Genomic DNA, 25,595 nt, shown 5'->3' with positions numbered 1-25,595 from the left:
ATCTGAGAGGTTGATTAGTTGTTCAGTCATTATCTGGTCCTCAGAATTGTCATCTTCATTCTCTATGTCTGATGCTGGCCTGCGTTGTTTCCCCATTGTCACACTTGTATTGTGGGTTTTTCTACGTGTTGTGGTGGTATTCATTGTCTATATGATGTAGGCAGCACACTCCTCTGGCTCCTCCCTTTCTGGATGGGCTGACTTGCCTCTAAGGGAGGGGAGTCCTCCGTGGATGAAGCCTCACACTGGGTCAAATCTTAGGCCCGAGCATGCAACAGAGAAGACAGTCCAGAGAGAAATGTTTGCTTCTGTGATATAGCGCCGTTCTTAGTGTGATTTTTCCTTCTTGTTGCAATGGAGTTCTTTCCTTAGAAAGAGTGCACGGCCGCGTAGCGAAGCGGAGCGGCCGTGCTCCTCTGAGCCTCTTTTTGCCCCACTCGCAAGAGTTTCACGCAAGAGGACAGTAGACAGACATAGACAGGTCACACTCACAGTCTTTCACAGCTGAGCCCCACTGGGCCGGTGTACTTTCGCGGATTTTCCCCGCCTGGTGTCACACACAGGGAGCCAGCTTTTGCAAAGGTTAGCCGGTTTTTATGCTCTGAAGTCCCTCCCTGAAAATGGCGTCTGGGCGAGCGAGGTTTCTGGAGGCTCTTTTTGCCCCACTCGCAAGAGTTTCACGCAAGAGGACAGTAGACAGACATAGACAGGTCACACTCACAGTCTTTCACAGCTGAGCCCCACTGGGCCGGTGTACTTTCGCGGATTTTCCCCGCCTGGTGTCACACACAGGGATCCAGCTTTTGCAAAGGTTAGCCGGTTTTTATGCTCTGAAGTCCCTCCCTGAAAATGGCGTCTGGGCGAGCGAGGTTTCTGGAGGCTCTTTTTGCCCCACTCGCAAGAGTTTCACGCAAGAGGACAGTAGACAGACATGGACAGGTCACACTCACAGTCTTTCACAGCTGAGCTCCACTGGGCCGGTGTACTTTCGCGGATTTTCCCCGCCTGGTGTCACACACAGGGAGCCAGCTTTTGCCCTTTGGATTGTTTTTTGTGTTTCCACTTCATTGATTTCTGCTCTTAGCTTTGTTATTTCCTTCTATCTTCCTATTTTTGGTTTCTTTTGTTGAGCACTGTCTAATTCTATGAGCTACATCATTAAGCTATTCAGGTATGCTTCTTCTTCTTTCCTGATGTTTGCTTGCAAAGCTATAAATTTTCCTCTCAGTATTGCTTTTGCTGTGTCCCATAGGTTCTGATAGTTTGTGTCTCTATTGTCATTTATTTCCAGGAAGGTTTTGATTTCCTCTTTGATATCATCTTGGACCCACTGGTTATTCAATATGAGGCTCTTTAACTTTCAGGTATTAAAGTTTTCCTACTGTGTTCCTTTGTATTTCACATATAATTTCAGGGCCTTGTGGTCAGCAGAGGTAGCTTGCAAAATTTCTATCCTCTTGATATTATGGAGGTATGTTTTATGTGCTAACATGTAGTATATCCTGGAGAATGTCCCATGTACGTTAGAGAAGAATGTGTATCCAGGTTTTTGGGGGTGGAGTGTCCTATATATATCTACTAGGCCTCTTTCTTCCATTTCTCTTTTCAGGTCTAGTTTATTTTTGTTGGGTTTTAGTCTGATTGACCTATCAAGTGTTGACAATGCCGTGTTGAGATCTCCCACAATTTTTGTGTTGTTATTGATGTTATTTTTCAGATTTGTCAACAATTGTATTAAATATTTTGCTGGCATTTGGTGCATATATGTTTAGGAGAGTGATTTCTTCCTGCTGTACATTTTCCTTGATTAATACAAAATGTCCATCTTTGTCCCTTATAACTTTCCTGAGTATAAAGTTTGCATCATCTGATATTAGTATGGCAACTCCAGCTTTTTTTATGGGTGTTGTTTGCTTGGATGATTTTCTTCCAGCTTTTTATTTTGAGTCTTATGTTTGTTCTGACTATTCAGATGCGTTTCTTGTAGGCAGCAGAAGGTTGGATTGAGTTTTTCGATCCATTTAGCCACTCTGTGTCTCTTAACTGGTATATTTAGTCCATTAACATTGAGAGAAAGAATTGTCCTGGGATTTAGTGCCATCTTTCTATCGAAGTTTGGTGTGTCTGTTGGTCAGTCTTGTCTTAAAGTAGGCCATTCAGTTTTTCTTTTAAGACTGGTTTTGAGTCTGTAAAGTTTCTGAGCTGTTGTTTGTCTGTGAAGCCATGTATTTTTTCCTTCAAATCTGAAAGTGAGTTTTGCTTGTTGCAGAATACTAGGCAAAGCATTTATGTCATTGAGTTTTGTCACTATGTCCCACCACTGCCTTCTGGCTTTGAGTGTTTCTGGTGACAGGTCTGTGGTAAATCTCAAGGATGTTCCCTTGAATGTAATTTCTCTTTTTGATCATGATGCTTTCAGAATTCTGTCTCTATCTGTAGGATTCGTCATTGTGACTAGGATGTGTCTAGTGGTTTTTTTTCTGGGGTCTCTTTTAGTTGGTACTCTTCGGGCATGCAGGATTTGATTGCAGGTATTCTTTAGCTCTGGTAGTTTCTCTTTAATGATATTCTAGATGACTGTTGATTCTTCCTGGAGATTTTCTTCCTGGGTCTCTGGGACTTCAATGATTCTTAAGTTGTTTCTGTTAAGCTTATCATAGACTTCTACTTTCATCTGTTCATATTCTTTGAGTAATTTTTTCATTATTTGATCATTTGCTTTAAGGCTTTTTTCCAATCTCTTCTGCTATATGGAGTTGTTATTCATCTCATCTTCTAGTGTACCAATTCTATTCTCAGCTGCTGTTAACCTGTGGGAAAGGTCATCCATTTTTTTCTTCAATTCATCTACTGAGTTTTTCAGACCTGTTATTTGACCTGAAATTTCAGTTTGGAGTTTTCTGATTTCTATCTTCATAGTCTCTTGATTCTTATTAGTGTTCTCTTCTATACTTTCTTTGAGTTCTGTGAACATCTTCCATATTGCGACTCTAAACTTTTTATCTGAGAGACTGACTAGTTGGTTGGCCATGTTCCGGTCATCAGAGTTGCCATCCTTATTCTCTATGTTTGGCGCTCCTGCGTTGTTTCCCCATTGTCACACTTGTATTGTGGATTTTTCTACGTGTTGTGGTTGTATTTATTGGCTAAGGCCGCACTCCTCTGGCTCCTCTCTTTCTGGGCGGAAAAACTCACCTCCAAGGAAGGCTAGTCACCCGCAGATGAAGCCACACACTCAGGAAATTTGGCCCGCAGATGCCGCACAGAAGACAGACAGTCCAGAGAGATGTGCCAGGCTTCAGCGTTCCATCAGAATTCAACCAGCTCTTTCCTTTCTGGGCTGAGAAACTCACTTCCAGAGAAGGCTAGTCGTCCGCATATGAAGCCACACACACAGGAAATCAGGCCCGCAGATGCTGCACAGAAAACAGACAGTCCAGAACTAAATAAGTTTTTTTAAACATGTTAAAAACATTTGGTATGGAAGATTGGTTTATTTTCCCTGTTCATTATTATATCAGTGTAGGCTTATTAATATGTTATACTTTGTTTTTATTTGTTTTTTTAATAATATCTTTATTTATGCACCATGATTACAAACATGTTTATAGTTGGGTTTCAGTCATAGAAAGAACATTCCCACTACTAATGGCCCCTATCTCACTCCTCCCCCACCTCCAGTCTGTCTTCTAGACAGGCTTACAAGGTACTGACTGAACTTAACAAGAAAAGAAACCTAACTCCATCAATAAATGGGGAGAAGAAATGAACAGACATTTCCTCAAAGAAGAAGTACATATGGCCTAAAGGCAAATGAAAAAATACTCCACATCACTAATCATCAGGGAGATGCAAATCAAAACAAAAATGAGGTCCCATCTCATGCCACAGAAACTGGCATACATCACAAAGAGCAAGAACAATCAGTACTGGCAGGGATGTGGAGAGAAGCAAACTCTCATTTACTGCTGATGGGAATGCTGTCTAATCCAGTCTTTATGTTTTTTGTTTTTTTTTTGACCACCACCCCTCTACCCCCCCAGGAGTGCTCCGGGGTTACTCCTGGCTCTGTACTTGGGAACACTCCTTGTGTGCTCATTTGGGGATCTGAAGATTGAAAATAGTTTTGCCATGTGCAAGGGAAGTGCCCTACTCTTTGTACTATCACTTTAGCTCTATACTTTGGGTAAAAATTTGATGCCATTATATTTTGTTGCTAATTTTTTTTCTAGCTTTTGGTCTAGCTCTTTTGGATGCTTCCTACACCTTTGACATCCTTGGTCATTAAGACATTTTTTCTTAAAAACTGTTTCTCCTCTCTGCCCTTTGTTGCCATTGTTGTCACAAAGATTGGGCATTATACTCCTCATTTTCTCTAACTACAAAATGCTTCAGACTCATCATCTTTGTTTCCTATCTGAGTCATAGAATAAATAATTTCTCCAGGGGTCCTGGTTTCTTGGAGAATGATGTCAGTACTAAGAACTGGATATAGGTATATGCTTGTTGCTACTGATGAGGCAATGACTTGACTCTGAGGAAGGAAGGGATCCTTTGTGAAAAGAGGGGAAAACACAAAATTTATGTCTTTACTAACTTGTTATATGGCCTATCAGAAATATCCTGTGTGTAACCATCTGTAACATGTTAAAATAAATGTGGATTCTACTATTTTTTTAATGGGAGAAGGGTTGAGCGAATTCTGCCTAGGTCAAACATGGTGCCTGTAAGTGTAAACTATGTTTTTCCAGTCTTTTTATTATTTCTCTAACCCTACCATGGGGATTCATAATGCTTTTCCTTTAAAAAAATCATACTGACAGGTTTTTCTTTTCATGCCTTCAAGCACTATTTTTGAATTTCTTTGCTAATTCTAACTCTTGATTATTTATTTTCTTGAGCTTGTTTTCTCTAGCCTCTTCTGTTAAGTTAATTAGGCTAATTTTTAAAATTTTATCTTAAAGTATACATATCAGTCTGTTAGAACTGCCATAAAAAATACCACAGATGGCTGGCTTAAAAACCTAAATTAATTTCTTCACAGTCTGGAGTCTAGAAGACCAACATCATGCTGATAGGATCTTTCTTTCTGTGCAGTCTTTCTAATTTGTGGGTATTTGCCTCTTAGGGTGCCCTTATGTGACCTTTAAACTATGTATGCTGGGGTGAGAGTGTGTAGAGGAAAGAGGAGGAGGGAAAGAAGAGAGGACATGGTATTTCAGGCACTCTCTCCTTCCTTTTAACATACAATCTACCTCACTGTTGCTTTGCAACTCTCAGAAGGGTGTGTGTGTGTGTGTGTGTGTGTGTGTGTGTGTGTGTGTGTATGTGTGTGTAGTTGTGTGTATGTATGGTGTGCCTGGCAGCGCTCAGGGTCTTCTTCCAGCTAAGTTTTCTGGGGTCACTCCTGGAGGGCTCGGGGACCACGTGGTTCTAGGAATTGAAACCAAGCTTCCTACATGCAAGCATATACTCAAACCCTTGGAATTATCTCTCTGACCCCCCTTTTCCTTTTGTGCTGACAAAGTTATCATGTGGGAAGGTACTCTTAGACTTCAAATTATTTTACCTATTAGCTTTATCACCTGTTGATTATTTTTACCTGAATCAATTTTTATTCTGATGGATTGATGATTGCCAAATGGTTATTTCCTAATTCTGTCATTTCTTTGATATTGTTTTTTTAACTTGAAGAAAGTGTTTTGTAAAGGACTTTTGGAATTCAGAAAATACACCTGTCTCTGTCCTCCTTTCCAAGTTTAACTTCTTGAAATTGAATGTTTGATTTATGAAAATTATTTGTTTCTTTTTTTATTGTGGTGTTAGGGACCAAACCCAGGATTTCACAGTTGCAAAAGCATATATGGGCTCTGCTGCTGGGCCATATAGTCACCCATTCTGTTACTGACTATGACTGTTAATCTTAATATTTTCCTTGCATACAAGTTCTGGGAAAAAGTTGTTTATTTTGTTATTCTTGTTTCAGTGGCTTATGTGTACAAAGATAATTAACCTTTTACTCAGAAGTGATGTTGTTTTATTTTAAAATTGAAGTAATGTTTGATTAACCTTTGATAGGTTTCAGATACACAGCTTTTTATAAGTTTGTTAAAAAACCTTTGATAAGTTATAGGTGTATATTATTATGATTCAACAGTTACTTTATGTGTGTGGAGTCTGGGCCCTAGGCTATACTCATGGCTCAGCTGAGGGCTTGCTCCTAGTGGTGCTTAGGGGACTATATACTTTGCCAGGTTCAAACTGAGGTTCCTCTGATGCCTCGCTGGCCAGGATCCAACATCTTTATACCCTCTCACGATCACCACCCACAAAAAGTGTAGGCTGATTTCTGTCCACCAGTATACACTTGTCCTCCTTTACCATTTATCTTATTTTCCTACTCCTCTTCTCTCTAGTAACCATCAACTTGTTATTTTCAGCTAGAAGTTTATTTTTTTTGTTTGCTCATGTACATTGCCTCTCAAATTTTTATTAGTACATTTACATGGTGTTCATCTTTATATGATTTATTTCATTTAGTGTAGTGTACTTAAATTCCAAAAATGAATATTTGTCAAGGTTTCATCTTTTAATCATCGAGTAGAGAGATGGTATTGCATTGCATAATTCTTTCATTCAATCATGATACTTATGTTGTTTCCATATTGCGACTCTTGTCACATAGTGCAAAAAGTGAACATCAATATATCTTTTAAAATTTGTCTTTTGGAAAACTAGTGAGTCTTTTGTTTTCTTTAGTGATGTACCTAAAGGCAGAAATTGTGTTTTTGTTTTTTTGGTCACACCAGTGGTCTCAGGGCGTATTTTTGGCTCTGTGCTTAAGGATCATGCCTGGCAGTTTTGGGAGACCATATGGGTTTGTCAGGATTGAACCCAGGTTGACTGCATGCAAGGCAAGTGCCTTACCTGATATATTATCTTTCTGAACCCTTACAATGGAAATTCTGGATAGCATGGTGTTTTTACTCTTCGTGTTTTGAGTAATGGGTATACTGTCCATAATGACCGCACCAGTTCACATTCCCACCAGCAGTGCAAGATAGTAGTTATTTCTTTTGTTTTTGCCAACACTTGTTATTTCTTGTCTCTATATAATTGCCATTCTCACAGGCATAAGGCAAGTCTATTGTTTTAGAATTATAGTTCTCTGATAATAACTGATTATGGACCGTTATATGAATCTGTTGGACATCTCTATATCTTTGGTGAAATATCAATTCAGAAACATGGTCAAATTTTTGAAAATTAGGTTGTTTTGTTGTTATTTAGTTGTGTGAGTTTTTAATACTTTTTAATGTTAACCCATTATTAGATGTATACTTTTAAATATATTAACCCATTCATGGAAGTTGCTTTTTTGTTTTGCTGTTTCTTTCAGTGTAGAGAAGTGTTTTAGTTTTATATATTCATTTTATATGCTTTTGCATTTTTTCTCTTGCATATAAAAAGAGTAACCAAAGATATAGTTCAGGCCATCAGGAAGTGACTATGTTAAGAAATGTGTATGTGGGGCTGGTGAGGTGGCGTTAGAGGTAAGGTAAAAGGTAAGCGCCTTGCAAGCGCTACCCAAGGAAGGACCGCGGTTTGATCCCCCGACGTCCCATATGGTCCCCCCAAGCCAGGGGCAATTTCTGAGCACTTAGCCAGGAGTAACCCCTGAGCATCAAACGGGTGTGGCCTGAAAAACTAAAAAAAAAAAAAGAAAAAGAAAAAAAAAAGAAAAGAAATATGTATGTAGGGGCCAGAGCGATAGCACAGCAGAAGGGCATTTGCCTTGTATGTGGCTGACCCAGGACGGACCTGGGTTTGATCCCCAGTGTCCCATTGTGTCCCTCGAGCCAGGAGCTCTTTTGAGTGCACAGCCAAGAGTAATCACTGAGCATCACCAGTTGTGTCCCAAAAACCAAAAAAAAAAAAAAAGAAAAGAAAAGAAAAGAAAAGAAAAGAAAAGAAAAGAAATATGTATGTATCTGATGATGGTGAGGATTGAGTGAGTATTGCCTATGACATTAGCTTTTAGATATTTTTAAAGCAGTTACACATATAGATAACTTTTGATTTATTTGTGCATTAAATTATTTTATAACTTCATAGATTCTTCTCTGTATGAGGTTGAAGATACCTTTTCTTCAATATTTCACACTCAGATCCCTCCTGAAGAATATGAAAAACATATTCAGAATGTTATTCCAGGTATGTTTTAATTGGTGTGATTTTATACACTGTCACGAGATTCAGTGTACATAGAGATAGTCCCAAATGAAATGATTTAATCCAGAATTATATGTAAATTTTAATTCTTGATGAAATAAAATTGATCATTAATGAGACTAGTTATTAAGTTCTTTATATCATTCCTTCTACTTTCATCTTTGAAACTTTATATAATGAAGAAATAAAAGAAAACCTGGATACAAGTAATAGAAACCTAACAAAAATGAAAACTTATGGAAAGAGTAAAAGATAGCTTTCTTTTAGTCTCAAGAGAATATTCTGTGGTTAGACACTGAGAGACTGAATTACTGAGTGATGCAACTTGTTCTCAGTGCTTATCCTGCATAGTCCGCCAAGTCAGCCAACCCAGAAAGGATTGGGATTGGCATGGTGACTCCTGCTTTTTCATCCTGGGATGGAGAGAAGGCATTTCTTGAGCTATCATTTGATCCATAGAATCTAATGAGTTTTCCTCATAAAGTTTATTAAAATACTATTTTAAAGAAACAAAATATGGGCAGGGATCTAAATTTGAATTATTTCAATGTGTTTAAATATACGAAATTTCTTGTGGTCAAAGAGATAATATAATGGGATAGCCTTGCATGTGGCTCACCTAGTTTGATCCTCAGCATCCTATATGGTCCCCTAGCCCACCAGTAGTGATTTCTGAGTGCAGAGCCAGGAGTAACTGAGTGCTACCAACTGTGCTATCATTATGGCCCCATTGATATTATTTCTAATTTAAGAGGCTCCATATGCATTTTTAGGACTTCAATGAATTGTCTTATTTACTTTAATAAAAATTACCTTATTTTATATGTCCCAAATATAAGTATAATGAAAACAAGCTATCTTTAGGCTTGATTAACTCAGTGGCTGCTTTAAGCTTCTTTTCAAAGATTGAGGAAAATTGATAAATCAAGATGGGCCTACGAGCTTGTGTAGGTGGGATGTAGAATAGCAAGACACTTATTCCTAGAACTTGTGTAAAGACAACTATAAACACAGCATTTTTCACTCAAAAGTGATTATGGAAAATTTAATAGAAGAGTAGGAAATAATTGGCTTCTTGTTTCATGTAAATATTAAATGAAACATTAAAAATCTTTGTAACATTCAAGATTTCTCATGTGTATCACTTGAAATTCTCTTCATATTTCTCATGATTACAAAGGAATCAAAAGCAAGAAGTTTGATATAATGAGAATGAATGACAAAAGTTTTTGACAACTTCATTGCAAATTTGATAGTCTATCTCACTTTTGAGATTGGATCTTCATGTATGTTTGCTTCTTGGGTCTTTATGAAAATAAAGAAAAACATTCTACTTTTTATATAATACATGCTTGAAGTAAAGTTTTAGCAAAATTGACAATCATATTTATAAAAATTTGTGAACTTTCTTAATATTAGACTTTACCTATGATGTGGCAAGGAAACAGTCATTGATCAAAGCAGAGAAGAGACCTTTCTCAGACACAGAAAAGATTGGGCCCAGGAGCAAACCCAGCCAGGATCTTATTAAGCGAAACATTGAGGTATGTACTTAGAAATTCAGAAGCCAGAATGTAAGATTCACTTAGTTGCAAAATGGAACTAGCTGTTTTCAGTGTTTTAACTTTGGGGGGGAGGTCAGGATATTTGTATATGTAATTAAAACAGTATATATAGATGAAAGAAAAGTTTTGTGAGAAATTATTTAGCTTTTGATCTTAGTCTACCCTATCCCATCCTACCTCTTTTTAACAACTCTTGCTTCAGTACCCAGACATGAATCTGGTTCCTACAGTTCGAAAAAAAACCTATTACATTAATAAATGTTATTTATTTTGGTAATGTTTTCTAGATTTTATGAGTAAAATGATAATTTATAAAGTAATAATGCTGATTTTGTGCCTAAGTATATTTAGAAACAGGAATGGGAAATGCTCATGGCAATGTTGGGGAACACTCTTTTGCTTGTTTTCTTTTTCCAGAGAGCCTCCTGACTTTCTGTCATGTGTTACTTGTCCTGGGTCTTTATTAGTCCCTGTTTCCGAGGTTTATCTCTGTTCCACTATCCTTTCAGTCAGACTTGATTCTGTCTTCATGGCTGACCCAAACTAACCAACTGAGGCTTCTGTGTTAGACCAGAAGTGATTTAATTCACAGCAGTGAAAAGCTCATATAAACCATATAGGTAATTAAGTATCTAGAAAACTACATTAGTTGATGGAAAGTTTTAAAGAGGAGAGAATTAAATATTGCTCACAGTTCAAATCTGATGCTTTTCCCATTTCCAGGTCCTTTTAAATGGTTCAGCTGACCACTGCTTAGACTCTTGATTTTTTTTTTTTTTTTAGAGTGGGGGGAATAATTTGTATTTTGGATTAGCCAGCTGGACTGTTTAGATGATCCCAATCTTATTGGCAACATCCAAAGCATCATAGTCAGGAGCCAGCCGAACATATGCTTTCTTCTCTCCATCAGGTCTAATCAGGGTGTTGACCTTGGCCACATCAATGTCATAGAGCTTCTTCACAGCCTGTTTAATCTGGTGTTTGTTGGCTTTGACATCCACAATGAACACGAGTGTGTTGTTATCTTCTATCTTCTTCATGGCCGACTCAGTGGTCAGAGGGAATTTGATGATGGCATAATGGTCAAGCTTGTTTCTCCTAGGGGCGCTCTTCCGAGGATATTTGGGTTGCCTTCGCAGCCTCAGAGTTTTGGGTCTTCGGAAGGTGGGTGATGTTCGGATCTTCTTCTTTTTGTGGCTGTGAACACCTTTCAGGACGGCTTTCTTAGCCTTCAAAGCTTTAGCTTTGGCTTCAGCTTTGGGAGGTGCAGGAGCTTCCTTCTTGGCCTTCGGCGCCATCTTCGTAGAAAAGCTAGACTCTTGATTTTTAGGGGGATGGGTCACACCTTGTGTTGCTAAGGGTTTACTCCTTGCTCTGCACTCAGGGAGGGATACTACAATCCCTACCTGCTGTATTATTGCTCTGGCCTCAGGACTTTTGATCATTCTGTGCTCAGTGTCTATGTGGAAATCTGCAGCTTGATGTGCCTCTGTACTGGATCACTGTGTGTTGACTTATTGTTTAGTTTTCTAAGAGACAGCAACTCTACCATTTCTCTACCTTTTCTCCATTTTCACAATAGTAACTTCTTCAAACTTCTAACAAGCTTGTCTTGTAATTTAAATGTGATTTGATATGGGGCGGTTGCCTTCCAAATACCTCATCATAATTTGTTTATGCTTAAAAAAGTTGTTGCACTGTTGTATATTTTATATATAATCTGCAGACTTCTTATTCTTAAAATAATGATGGTTAAAATGATCAACTGTAGGTCCTGTTTATAGTAAGAATATCTGAGCTTGGAGAACTTGTACTAAAATTTTGCACAGAATAAAATGACCTAGCAAATTAAACATCTCTAATCTGATACCTATTTGCTAGTGATTGTACTAATACATTCAGTTCTACTTTTATTATTCTGAAGTATTATTTACTTTGGGTATTTAATATTTTCCATTTATACATTCTCTAGTTAGCGAAAGATTCAGGAAACCCAGTGGGTATGAGTGACACAGAGAAGAAAAGACTGATTGAACTTCTGAAAGATTTGGATGATAAAGATTCGGGACTATCCAGTTCTGAGGTCTGTGAACTGATATTTAAGTTAATGGTATTATATAATAATACATTATATTTGATATACAATTATATATAACATAATAATATAATTTAATGATATTATATATAGTGATATTAATATTCAATTTTTTATTTATTTTTATTTATTTATTTTCCTTGTTCTTTTTTAAATATCTTTTTTTGTTTGTTTGTTTTATGGGCCACACCCAGCGGTGCTCAGGGTTTACTCCTGGCTGTCTGCTCAGAAATAGCTCCTGGCAGGCACAGGGGCCATATGGGACACCGGGATTCAAACCAACCACCTCTGGTCCTGGATCGGTTGCTTGCAAGGCAAACGCCGCTGTGCTATCTCTCCGGGCCCTTTTTTAAATATCTTTATTTAAACACATTGATTACAAATATGATTGTAGTTGGGTTTCAGTCATATAAAGAACACCCACATTCACCAGTGCAACATTTCCATCACCAATGTCCCAAATCTCCCTCCTTTCCACCCCCCCCATGTATTTGAGACAGGTTTTCTACTTCCCTCAATTCATTCACATTGTTATGATAGTTGTCAGTTTAGTTATTTCCCTAACTGCACTCAACACTCTTTGTGGTGAGCTTCATATTGTGAGATGGACCTTCCAGCCTTCATTTCTTTTGTCTCTGAGAATTATTGCAAAAATGTCTTTTATTTTTCTTAAAACTCATAGATGAGTGAAACTATTCTGTGTCTATCTCTCTCCCTCTGACTTATTTCACTCAGCATAATAGACTTCGTGTACATCCATGTATAGGAAAAATTCATTACTTCATCTCTCCTAACAGCTGCATAATATTCCATTGTATATGTACATGTACCACAGTTTCTTTAGCCATTCATCTGTTGAAGGGCATCTTGGTTGTTTCCAGAGTCTGGCTATTGTAAATAGTGCTGCAATGAATATAGGTATAAGGAAAGGATTTTTGAATTGTATTTTTGTGTTCCTAGTGTATATCCCTAGGAGTGGTATAGCTGGTTCATATGGGAGCTCAATTTCCAGTTTATTTGAGGAATCTCCATATCATTTTCCATAAAGGTTGAACAAGATGGCATTCCCACCAACAGTGAATAAGAGTTTCTTTCTCTCCACATCCCTACCAGCACTGCTTATTCTTATTCTTTTTGATGTGTGCCAATCTCTGTGGCATGAGATGGTACCTCAGAGTTGTTTTGATTTGCATCTCCCTAATGATTAGTGATGTGGAGCATTTTTTTCATGTGTCTTTTGGCCATTTGTATTTCTTCTTTGACAAAGTGTCTGTTCATTTCTTCTCTTTATTTTTTGATAGGATTAGATGTTTTTTTTCCTTGTAAAGTTCTGTCAGTGCCTTGTATATTTTGGATATTAGCCCTTTATTTGATGGGTATTGGGTGAATAATTTCTCCCACTCAGTGGGTGGCTCAGTGGGTGGCTCGTGTATCCTAGGCACTATTTCCTTTGAGGTGCAGAAGCCTCTCAGCTTAATATATTCCCATCTGTTTATTTCTGCTTCCACTTGTTTGGAGAGTGCTGTTTCCTCCTTGAGGATGCCTTTAGTCTTAATGTCATGGAATGTTTTATGTACTTGTTGTTCTATATACCTTATAGTTTCAGGTCTGATATCAAGGTCTTGAATCCATTTGGATTTTACCTTTGTACATGATGTTAGCTGGGGGTCTAAATTCGCTTTCTTGCAAGTGGCTAACCAGATGTGCCAACACCACTTGATGAAGAGGCTTTCCTTGCTCCATTTAGGATTTCTTGACCCTTTATCAAAAATTAACTGATTGTATGTCTGGGGAACATTCTCTAAGTACTCAAGCCTATTCCACTGATCTGAGGACCTGTCTTTATTCCAATACCATGCTGTTTTGATAATTATTGCTTTGTAATACAGTTTAAAATTGGGGGAAGTAATGCCTCCCCCATATTCCTTTCCAAAGGATTGCTTTAGCAATTTGTGGGTGTTTATTGTTCCGAATGAATTTCAGCAGTGTTTGATCCACTTCTTTGAAAAATGTCATGAGTATCTTTAGAGGGATCACATTAAATCTGTACAATGCTTTGGGAAGTATTACCATTTTAATGATGTTAATCCTGCCATCCATGAGCAGGGTATGTGTTTCCAGTTCTACATGTCCTCTCTTATTTCTTGGAGCAGGGTTTTATAGTTTTCTTTGTATAGGTCCTTCACGTCTTTGGTCAAGTTGACTCCAAGATATTTGAGTTTGTATGATACCAATGTGAATGGGATTATTTTCTTAATGTCCATTTCTTCTCTAGCATTATTGGTGTATAAAAAGTTCATCGATTTCTGTGTGTTAATTTTGTAGCTGCCACCTTGTTAGATGAATCTATTATTTCTAGAAGCTTATTTCTAGAAAGTAGAGTCTTTAGGCTTTTCTAAGTAGAGTGTCATATCATCTGCAAACTGAGAGCTTGACTTCTTCCTTTACTATCTGGATGCCCTTGATATCTTTTTCTTGCCTAATTACTATTGATTTTTATTTTTAATCACAACATTGACTCCTTTGTAAACAAATATTTTTTATCTTTTTTTTTTTTTTTTTTTTGGTTTTTGGGCCACACCTGGTGATGCTCAGGGGCTACTCCTGGCTACGTGCTCAGAAGTCGCTCCTGGCTTGGGGAATTGAACCGCAGTCTGTCCTAGGCTAGCGCTGGCAAGGCAGACATCTTACCTCAAGCGCCACCGCGCCGGCCCCATTTTTTTTATCTTTTGTTTGTTTGTTTGTTTGTTTTGGTTCACACTTGGTGGTGCTTAGGAATTACTCCTGGCTCTGTGCTCAGAAATTGCTCCTGGCAGGCTTGGGGGACCATATTGGATGCCAGGATTCGAACTGGAGTCTGTCCTGTGTTGGCTGTGTGCAAGGAAATGCCTTACCACTGTGCTATCACTCTGGCCCCAAATATCTTTTGAGAATGTAAGTTAGTTTTTAAAAGATATTCTCTGACTTAAATCCTGTTCCATAAACTTATTTTTACTAGCTTTGTAATTTATTCTTTCCCTTTATTATTGACTCTCAAGAAATACTTGATGTCATTTTAAGGATAATAACACTGAATATCACAACTATAGCTTCTGCTTATAATAGTGGAAAGTATGTTTCTCTGTGTCCTTGCATTTGGGACATTTATTTTCCCTAACCTGGCTCATAATATTCTACTGCCATCCTCATTAATATTAAATAGTATCATTCTCATTCTGCTCTATAAATTTTGTGCATCCAGAAGATGCGTTGGGAAGAGCTGAGAGGGCATCTAAGGAGAATAGCATGTAATGAAGGCAATATTTTAGAAGTCTGATCAGCTCACGTTAGGAGGACACTGACCTAACATTTGTATGTTTGTGTAATCATCCTTATAAAAATTTTTTTATGCCACAGCCAGGGGACTAGGGGGCTACACCCAGTTTAGTGTTGCTCTCTAGTAGTGTTTGTTATGTCAGTACGTTTTATATCTTGTATATCTTAGCTCCTTATCTGATGGGTATTGGTGTAATTTCTCCCATTCTGTGGTTGGCTTTTGTATCCTAGTCACTGTTTCCTTTGAGATGGAGAAGCTTCTCAGCTTAATGTAGTCCCATTTGTTTATATCTGCTTCCACTTGTTTGGTCAGGGGTGTTTTCTCCTTGAAGATGCCTTTAGTCCCAAAGACTTGGAGTGTTTTACCTACGTGTTTTATATACTTTATGGTTCCAGGTCTGATATCAAGCTCTTTAATCCATTTGGATTTGACCTTTGTGCATGGTGTTAGATGGAGGTCTGAGTTTGCTTTTTTGCATGTGGCTGACGAGTTGTTCCAGAACCACTTGTTGAAGAGGCTTTCCTTGCTCCATTTTTTAATTTCTTGCCCCTTTATCAAAGATTAATTGATTGTATGTCTGGGGAACATTATCTGAATACTCTAGTCTATGCCATTGATATATGCCATTTGTCTTTCTTTATTCCAATACCATGCTGTTTTAATGACTATTGCTTTGTAATACAATTTAAAGTTGGGGAAAGTGATGCCTCCCATCTTCTTTTTCCTGACACTGGGACTGAGAATTTCTTGTTGGAAGAATTTTTTGAAATTTATATTGAGTCACCATTGTCCAGTAGCATACCTACACATAGCAGGTACTTCATAGAAGATTTTAGAATAAGAATTATAAATGTGGGGCCGGGCGGTGGCGCTCGAGGTAAGGTGCCTGCCTTACCTGGGCTAGCCTAGGAGACGGACCGCGGTTCGATCCCCCGGCGTCCCATATGGTCCCCCAAGCCAGGAGCGACTTCTGAGCGCATAGCCAGGAGTAACCCCTGAGCATCACAGGGTGTGGCCCAAAAACCAAAAAAAAAAAAAAAAAAAAAAAAAAAAAGAATTATAAATGTTTTTAAACTCGTTGTGAAATGAATATTATTTGAATAAGGAGTTAGATGATGATTTTTAAGCTAATTAAGCCCAAACATTTAGTTTATAGACTTAATGTTATTTTTTAGGGGTTGTATTTGAAAATGCCATACCCATTCTTGGGGAAAGCAAGTTTCTTCTTTTATTTTTTTTCCCAGTCCACAAGTGCGATTTCTTCTTATTCAATATGTAACAGACCACTTTTCTAATTGGAGAAAGGAGAATGATGTAAGAACTAGATTGTGAGTTAAGTGATATATGCCAGTGAGAAAATACCCAGTACTATCAGAAGATGCTTTACTATAAGAAGATTGACTGATAATGCACCTGACCCTAACTTTTGGTTCATTTTCTCAATCAATGATAATTCTGAGTTGTTTATATTTTATTTGTCTGATTGTTTTAGGCAAGTTTTGAGCATTGATGTAGCAAATAATTTTAAGAAAAAATATATCCTGAAAATAACCTGGTGACCCTTTTTATTTCTTAGAGTGATCAGTTGTCCTGTGGGCTGGCCCCAGGAGAAGGATATACTTTTACAGCTCACCAGCATGAGCAGCTTGCTGAAATTGATACCAAACTCCAAGAACTCACTGCATTCTGTTCTTCCAGACTTGAAAACCAGAACGATCAAGTAGATCTAATTCAGGTACTGAGAGGTTTTTATGTGTTTAAGATGAATCACATAGCTCTACTATTTTCTTGTTATCTAAAGATAATTTCTTTAGCTGCTTTTGCTATGCCTACAGCTACAGGGAGAGTGATTTCCGTAACTGTATGAAGATCCTTTAGAGTCTTTTCCTTCTGTTCATTTTTTTCTTTCCTTTGGTAATTATGGTAGGGTAGGGTCACTGAGGAAATCTTTATTGCAATATTTGTTTTTTATTGTGACCAGTGTGAATTACAAGCATTCCACAGTTATATTTAAGTTTCATAGTGACAATGAATTAGGGCCATTCCCACTACCAGTGTTGTTCTTCTGTCCACCACTGTTCCCAGCATGTATCCTATACCTCCCCTCTTTGGACCCTGGACTGCTAGTGTAACAGGTCCCTTTTGTATATAACTTGTTGTAGATTGGGTATTGATTCTGTTGTCCTTGACTTTGGGTTTGGTGTTTAGGTCTGATAATTTTTATTGTCAGTCAATGTTCATGTGACTGTTTGCTCCTGGTACCATCCACTTTCCCCCTCTCAATTTATGAGACAAAACAAGATGATTCAAGCTCTGTTGGGAAAAAGAAAAAAAAAGAAAGCTTGGAGGAGTTCATTTAGGAGCTATCCATATCGACTTAAAAGAAGAAAAAAAGCATAAAAAGAACAGGCAAAGACAAAAAAAAACACAACAACAATAAACAACAGCTAAAGCAACAATGAGAAAGAATACAGAAAGGGGGGAGGAGGTGTGGCAAGGTTTTTGTTTATTTTTATTTATTTATTTTTGCATAGACACAGTAAGTATTGGGGAAATTAGAAAGGGAATTCCCTTGGCCTAAGAGATACCAGGTTTCTGAATAGTCAGAACAAACATAAGACTCAAAATCAAAAGCTGGAGGAAAATCATCCAAGCAAACAACACCCTTAAAAAAGCTGGGGTGGCCATATTAATATCTGATGACACAAAATTTAGACTCAGAAAAGTTGTAAGGGACAAAGATGGACACTTTGTACTAATCAAGGGATATTTGCAACAGGAAGAAATCACACTACTAAACATATATGCATCCAATGAGAGACCAGCAAATTATCTGATACAATTATTGACAAATTTAAAAGAGGACATCAATAGTAACACAATGATTGTGGAAGACCTCAACACAGCCCTGTCAACACTTGATAGGTCAACCAGACTGAAACCCAACAAAAATATTCTAGCCCTGAAAAGAGAAATGGAAGAAAGAGGCTTAGTATGTATGTATATATATATAGGACACTCCATCCCCAGAAAACTGGATACACATTCTTCTCCAATGTACATGGGTCATTCTCCAGGATAGACAACATGCTGGCACATAAAACATACCTCCATAATATCAAGAGGATAGAAATTTTGCAGGCTATCTTCGTTGACCACAGGCCCTGAAATTAGGGACAAAGGGACACAGAAGAGGAACGTTAACAACCGGAAATTAAACAGCCTGTTACTGAACAACCAGTGGATCTGAGATGAAATCAAAGAGGAAATCAAAACTTTCCTGGAAAAAAAATGACAATGAAGACACAAACTATTAGAATCTATGGGACACAGCAAAAGCAGCACTGAGAGGAAAATTTATACCATTGCAAGCACACATCAAGAAGGAAGAAGGGGCATACCTGAACAGCTTAATGACACAGCTCATAAAATTAGAAAATGATCACAAAAGGAACCAAAAATAGGGAGACAGAAGGGAACAAAGCTTAGAGCAGAAATCAATGAAGTGGAAACCCAAAATACAATCCGAAAGATCAACGAAAGCAGAAATTGGTTCTTTGAAAAAATAAACAAGATTGATAGACCATTGGCAAAACTCACAAAGAGAAAGAAACTTGATAACCCATATTAGAAATGAAAAGGGCGAGATCACTACAGATATTGCAGAGATTCAAAGGGTAATCAGAGACTATTTTGAGAAACTTTATGCCACCAAATATGAGAATCTGGAAGAAATGGATAAATTCTTGGTCACATGGAAATGGAAACACATACCCTGCTTATGGATTGGCAGGATTAACATCATTAAGATAGTAATACTCTCCAAAGCTTTGTTTACATTTAATGTGATTCCTCTAAAGATACTTATGACATTCTTCAAAGAAGTGAGTCAAACACTTCTGAAATTCATTTGGAACAATAAACACCCTTGAATGACTAAAGCACTCCTTGGGAAAAAACATATGGGAGGCATCACTTTCCCCAACTTTAACTGCTTACAAAGCAACAGTTATCAAAACAGCATGGTATTGGAATAAAGACACCCTCCGATCAGTGGAACAGGCTTGAGTACTCAGAGCCTCACACCTATATTTATTGCCGCGCTATTTTCAATAGTCAGACTCTGGAAACAACGAAGATGCCCTTCAACTTCAACAGATGCATGGCTAAAGAAACTGTGGTACATATACACAATAGATTATTATGCAGCCATCAGGAGAGATGAATTTATGTAATTTTCCTATACATGGATGTATGGAATCTATTATGCTTAGTGAAATACGTCAGAGGGAGAGAGATGCAGAATAGTCTCACTCATCTATGGATTTTTAAGAAAAATAAAATACATTTTTGCAATAATTCTCAGAGACAAAAGAGAGGAGGGCTGGAAGGTCCAGCTCACAATATGAAGCTCACCACAAAGTGTTGAGTGCAGTTAGAGAAATAACTACACTGAGAACTATCATAACAATGTGAATGAATGAGGGAACTGGAAAGCCTGTCTAGATTACAGGTGGAGGTGGGGTGGGGAAGAGGGAGATTTGGGACATTGGTGGTGGGAATGTTGCACTGGTGAAGGGGGGTGTTCTTTACATGACTGATAACCAACTACAATTATATTTGTAATCAAGGTGTTTAAATAAAGATATTAATAAAATAAAAATAAAGAAATATAAAAGAATAAATTAAAAATATTGAATGAGAACAAGCAGTGTTGGTGGGGATATAGAGAGAAAAAAACTCTTTTTTTTTTTTTTTTTTTTTTTTTTTTTTGGTTTTGGGTCACACCTGGCAGTGCTCAGGGGTTATTCCTGGCTCCAGGCTCAGAAATTGCTCCTGGCAGGCACAGGGGACCATATGGGGCGCCGGGATTCGAACCGATGACCTCCTGCATGAAAGGCAAACGCCTTACCTCCATGCTATCTCTCCGGCCCAAAAAAAAAAAAAACTCTTTTTCATTGCTGGTGGGATTCAATGTGAAGGTCTGAGGATGTGCTTAGGCCCCAGTTGAGGTCACCATCAGGGCCACTCCAGTAGTGCCCAGAAGCTCCCAGGGCCACATCTGGTGAGGCTTGGGAACCATGTATTACTGGGGGATTGAACCAGGGTTGAGAATTTGCCATGCACGTATCCCTACTGCTCTGTTTCCTGCCCCTACTTATTATTAGTAGTGAGAATTTGCCAGGGTAACTGAGATTTGAAAGCTGAATAATTGTTTTAAAGACAGGGACTGTCCTTCTCTTGGCTCTCAAATGTTAGTCTTTAAAGAGATCAATAATTTAGAGTTAGTTTTATTTTTTAGAACTTCAAATAAAGGGGCCGGCGAGGTGCGCTAGAGGTAAGGTGTCTGCCTTGCAAGCGCTAGCCAAGGAAAGGACCACGGTTCGATTCCCCGGTGTCCCATATGGTCCCCCCAAGCCAGGGGCAATTTCTGAGCGCGTAGCCAGGAGTAACCCCTGAGTATCTAACAGGTGTGGCCCGAAAAACCAAAAAAAAAAAAAAAAAGAACTTCAAATAAAGTATAAGTATGGTCAGATTCTGTCATTATTTAAACCAGACATTCTCCCCCCAAATTCTACTTTTCTAAGTTTTCATTTGTGACTCATAATATGTTTAATAACAGGGAAAGCTTGCATAGAATATAGTTATTCTATACTGAATTTGCATATTTTATATTGAAACAACATACAGTTAGTGATAAAGAAGTAAATGTATTTTTAGGACTCTCGTTAGATAAGGAAACATAACTATAACATCATAGTTACCTTCCAAAATAATGCTTTTTGCAAGCAAAAAAGATTATCTTTTGAGCTTTTGTTCAATTTCCTCTTGGCATTTCCTCATTTCTAACTAAAACCAGCATTGTACATTAAAATTTCATGCCAGAAATGCTCACATGGCAGTTTACTTGATAGATATTATTTTTGGATAGGATTTCTTTTTGAATAAATACACTGAAAAGCATCTTGGATAAACCACGGGTATCCATTCATTTGATGAATGGGCTCCAATCTGTTGCTGAGCCACAAATATTCTAGTGCACATTCACATTATTCTTATTTTTAACCCTTCTGCAAACCATTAACTCATCAGTATTTTTTCTCCATGATCCTTAAGAAAGAATGTCTTGGGGCCCGGAGAGATAGCACAGCGGCGTTTGCCTTGCAAGCAGCCGATCCAGGACCAAAGGTGGTTGGTTCGAATCCCGGTGTCCCATATGGTCCCCCGTGCCTGCCAGGAGCTATTTCTGAGCAGACAGCCAGGAGTAACCCCTGAGCACCGCCAGGTGTGACCCCAAAACAAAACAAAACAAAAGAAAGAATGTCTTTTAGATGGAATATAAATGTCTGTTTTTCAACAATCAATTAGACAGATAACAATCAAGAGTGCACAGTGTGCAAGGAATTGCAGAAGACTTACAGATGAGTCAGATAAATACAAAACGCTGAAGTAAAAAAGTCTCCTTTCAAGAACTGGCTCCTGTACTTACTATTATTGTGGAAGTGGGTAATAAATCAGAAACACTCTATACTTAAATTCTCTCACCCCTAAAGCAGTAGCCACAGTCACTTTTTTTAAGTTTTTTTTTAGGTTCTTTTTAAAAGAATAGGCGAGTTAATAAAGTTAATACAATGGCTGGCATAGAACTCAATCGATGAAGTTATAATAGTAATAATAACAGTAAATGACTGAAGAAACTTTTTTCCTATGAGAGACACAAAATACATATAAGTAACTGAGGAATAAGACAATAGAGGAGAAACACCAGGATGGCAGTGTGCTGTGGTGGAGAAGGGAAAAAAAACATCTAGAAAGAATTAAAAGAAAATAATTTCTTTCACAAAGTGTCTGTTCATTTCTTCTCCCCTTTTTTTTAATGGGATGAGATATTTTTTTCTTGTTAAGTTTTGTCAGTATCTTACATATCTTAGATATTATCCCCTTATCTGATGGTTATTGGGTGAATAGCTTCTCCCATTCTGTGGGTGTCTTTTGTATCCTAGGCATTATTTTCTTTGAGGTGCAGAAGCTTCTTAGCTTAATATAGTCCCGTTTGTGTATCTCTGCTTTGACTGGTTTGGAGAGTGCTGTTTCCTCCTTGAAGATGCCTTTAGTTTCAATGTCTTGGAGTGTTTTACCTATGTGTTGTTCTATATACCTTATGGTTTCAGGTCTGATATCAGGGTCTTTACTCCATTTGCATTTGACCTTAGTGCATGGTGTTAGAGGTCTGAGTCCATTTATTTTGCAAATGGCTGAGCAGTTGTGTCAACACCACCTGTTGAAGAGGCTTTTCTTGCTCCATTTTGCATTTCTTGCCCCTTTATCAAAGATTAGTTGATTGTATATCTGGGGAGCATTTTCTGAATACTCTAGTCTATTCCACTGATCTGAGGGTCTATCTTTATTTCAATACCATGCTATTTTAATGACTATTGCTATCTAATACAATTTAAAGTTGGGAAAAGTGATGCCTCCCATATTTCTTTTCCCAAGGGTTGCTCTAACTACTCTTGGGTGTTTATTGTTCCAATTGAATTTCGGGAGAAATACAAATGGCCAAAAGGCACAAGAAAAAATGCTCCACATCACTAATCATCAGGGATATGCAAATCAAAACAACAGTGAGGTACCATCTCACACCACAGAGACTGACACACATCACAAAGAATAAGAACAATCAATGCTGGCTGGGATGTAGGGAGAAAGGAACTCTCATTCACTGCTGGTGGGAATGCCATCTAGTCCAGCCCTTATGGAAAACATATGGAGATTCCTCAAAATCCTGAAAATTGAACTCCCATTTGACCCAGCTATACCACTCCTAGGGATATACCCTAGGAACACAAAAATCCAATACAAAAAAACCCTTTCTCATACTTATATTCATTGCACCATTTTTTACAATAGCCAGACATTGGAAACAATCACAATGCCCTTTAACAGATGAGTGGCTAAAGAAACTGTGGTACATATACACAACAGAATATTATGCAGCCATCAACAGAGATGAAGTCATGACATTTTTCTATACATGAATGTACATAGAGTCTATCATGCTGAATGAAATTAGTCAGAGGATGAGAGAGAGACACAAAGAATAGTCTCACTCATCTATAGGTTTTAAGAAAAATTAAAGACATTGAAATAATTCCCATAGATGAGGCGGAAGGACCAGCTCAAGATATGAATCTCACCACAAAGAGTGGTGAGTGCAGTTAGAGAAATAACTATGCTGAGAACTATCATTACAATGTCAGTGAGTCAGCACATAGCCAGGAGTAACCCCTGAGCATCACAGGGTGTCTCCCCCCAAAAAAATGCAACAGAAAGAGCCAGAATCCTAGGACAAGATATAAGACTCATTCTTTTATCCACATTATAGAACTTAATTATTTTTTGTTTAACCAAATATTGAAAAATTGGGTGAACTCATATAAAATCCAAATTTCTAATTTCTCTTATAAAGTGAGGAAATCTGACCACTTGAGAACTGGTCCGTGCATGACAGTTATACTAGTTCAAATTGAGTAAATTCTCTTTACTACAAAGCCCACTACTTCATACTGTATTGTGTATATATATGTATATATATTGTGTATATATATATATATATATACAGTATGTAGTGGACTTTGTAGTAAAGAGAACATATATATACACAATACAGTATGAAGTAGTGGACTTTGTAGTAAAGAGAATATGTATTTATATATATAATGAAGTGGACCTCAATTCTTACACTTGTCATCAGAATGTTTTTTAATGTTGCTTATTTCATGGTAGACATGGTGGCAGTTGATGCTAAGTAGCCAGTTAATGTGTGATGTCTCCGTGGAACAGCTTGTAGCTGCTGGAAGGTTAGATGTAAACACTGACCTGGTTGGTGAATAGATCCAATGCTACATACAGAACATAAAACAATATGGGAACTGGCCTTGGAAAGTATATGTGGTGCTATTTGTCATGCTCTACTATAATAATTGAAGGCTAGTTAGCAGTATGATTCCAGAGTGATAATGCCAGTCTCCTTCAGACAGTTCTGTCAGATTGTCTGGGCAAATTACAAATCAGAATGTTACCAGCACCTGGTGGGCCATTCAGAGTTTCTTGTTTATGAGTCTGGGGTTTAAAAGACGGTGTATTTGAGGAACATAGGTAATGCTCTGTCACTAGTTGAAACCATAGGATTGGGGGTGGCAGCTTTGGATTGGACTTCCAGCTCCATAGTACATGTTCTGAACATCTCTCCCCCCTCCCCATGAAAAATGCTTGTCCATGTGTGTGTGTGATCCTCTGTCCCCAAATGGGCCTATTTTTTATTTCTCATGGTTGACATTAAACTATTATCACATCAGAAGTACCGAATAAATACCATTATGACTGACTTGTGTCTTTTATGAAAAAAAAAAAAGAAAGGATTTCTGGGAGCATGGAAAAAGAAATTTTTACATTTTGATGAAGACATTATGTTTTAAAAAAAATTTCCTTTGGAGCTTTAAAAAGTTCACCAAGAAACCACATTATTCTAATTTATCTGACAATGGTAACTATAGGAAGTTAAATTTGTAAACACTTCAGATTGTGATGATAAATGTTCCCAAAGAACTCCAGAAATGCAGTGAAAAGACTAAGAACATATTGGTTGTTTATGAAAAGGGAACATGAGAAATCTCTTTAAAATGAACATTCTGATCATGATGTTCTCACATAGAATCTCTGACTCTTAGCTTTGGTTAAGAGTTAACTTTACTTTTTAAGGCAGCATTTAACTTTATGTATTTGATTTGCTTAGAATGAAATAAAGCATGTGGTCACATTTGGAGAAAGAATCACATATTATTGCTGGCATAGTGTGACTATAATGTGAATAATATCATGTGGTTGCATTTTTTTGTTTTTACATCTGCTTTTTATTATTCATTTCATCTTAGCAAGAGAGCTAAATGAAGCAATTTTTTCATAAGATCTGTGGTTTAATTGTGCAAAAAATTTATCCTATCCTAATCTTCCAACAAATCAGTTAGTTTGTTCCATATATTGTAAATTCTACCATAAAATTGAACGATATACATAATTTAGTTAACATATTTCTTATTTGTAAATATATCAGATTCCTGCTTTCACTAGAAATATCTAAGATACATAAGTTATGTAAATGTTCAGGTGTTCAGTTTCTTTAATCCTTAGGAACGGATTCAATACTAAGTTCTATTCAGTTTAGCTTTTATAAAATTATAATTTATTCATCTTTTATGCAATCAGTCTTACTAAATCTAGACTTCTAATTCATGGTTAGATTTCTTTTTATCCTGGATCAGAGACAATCTTCAAAAATGTTTTTATTGAGTAGAGACAATTCATAAATGTTCATAAATGAATCATT

The 25,595-nt window shown here is 37.4% G+C and overlaps 2 protein-coding genes across 2 annotated transcripts in view; one reads left to right on the top strand and one right to left on the bottom strand.

Moving 5' to 3' along the window:
• Positions 1-25,595, top strand: part of FSIP1 (fibrous sheath interacting protein 1) — a 219,793-nt gene that overhangs the window by 41,729 nt on the left and 152,469 nt on the right. Inside the window, exons 5-8 of the mRNA XM_049785005.1 lie at positions 8,116-8,214; positions 9,652-9,776; positions 11,770-11,880; positions 16,785-16,928. Of these exons, the coding sequence (XP_049640962.1) occupies positions 8,116-8,214; positions 9,652-9,776; positions 11,770-11,880; positions 16,785-16,928 (479 nt within the window). The remainder of the gene's footprint in view (positions 1-8,115; positions 8,215-9,651; positions 9,777-11,769; positions 11,881-16,784; positions 16,929-25,595) is intronic.
• LOC126024777 (60S ribosomal protein L23a) lies at positions 10,585-11,104 on the bottom strand. The gene has a single exon (XM_049785248.1). It carries the CDS (start codon positions 11,093-11,095, stop codon positions 10,625-10,627), a length of 471 nt encoding a protein of 156 aa, XP_049641205.1. The 5' UTR covers positions 11,096-11,104; the 3' UTR covers positions 10,585-10,624.

The sequence above is a fragment of the Suncus etruscus genome, chromosome 12 (genome assembly GCF_024139225.1).
Source record: "Suncus etruscus isolate mSunEtr1 chromosome 12, mSunEtr1.pri.cur, whole genome shotgun sequence".
Classification (NCBI taxonomy): Eukaryota; Metazoa; Chordata; class Mammalia; order Eulipotyphla; family Soricidae; genus Suncus; species Suncus etruscus.
The sequence above is the reverse complement of the archived record's forward strand: the minus strand, read 5'-3'. Positions and strand labels throughout refer to the sequence as shown.

Excerpts from the sequence above, each read along its gene's own strand:
- LOC126024777 (XM_049785248.1), bottom strand. The coding sequence starts at position 11,095 with ATGGCGCCGAAGGCCAAGAAGGAAGCTCCTGCACCTCCCAAAGCTGAA.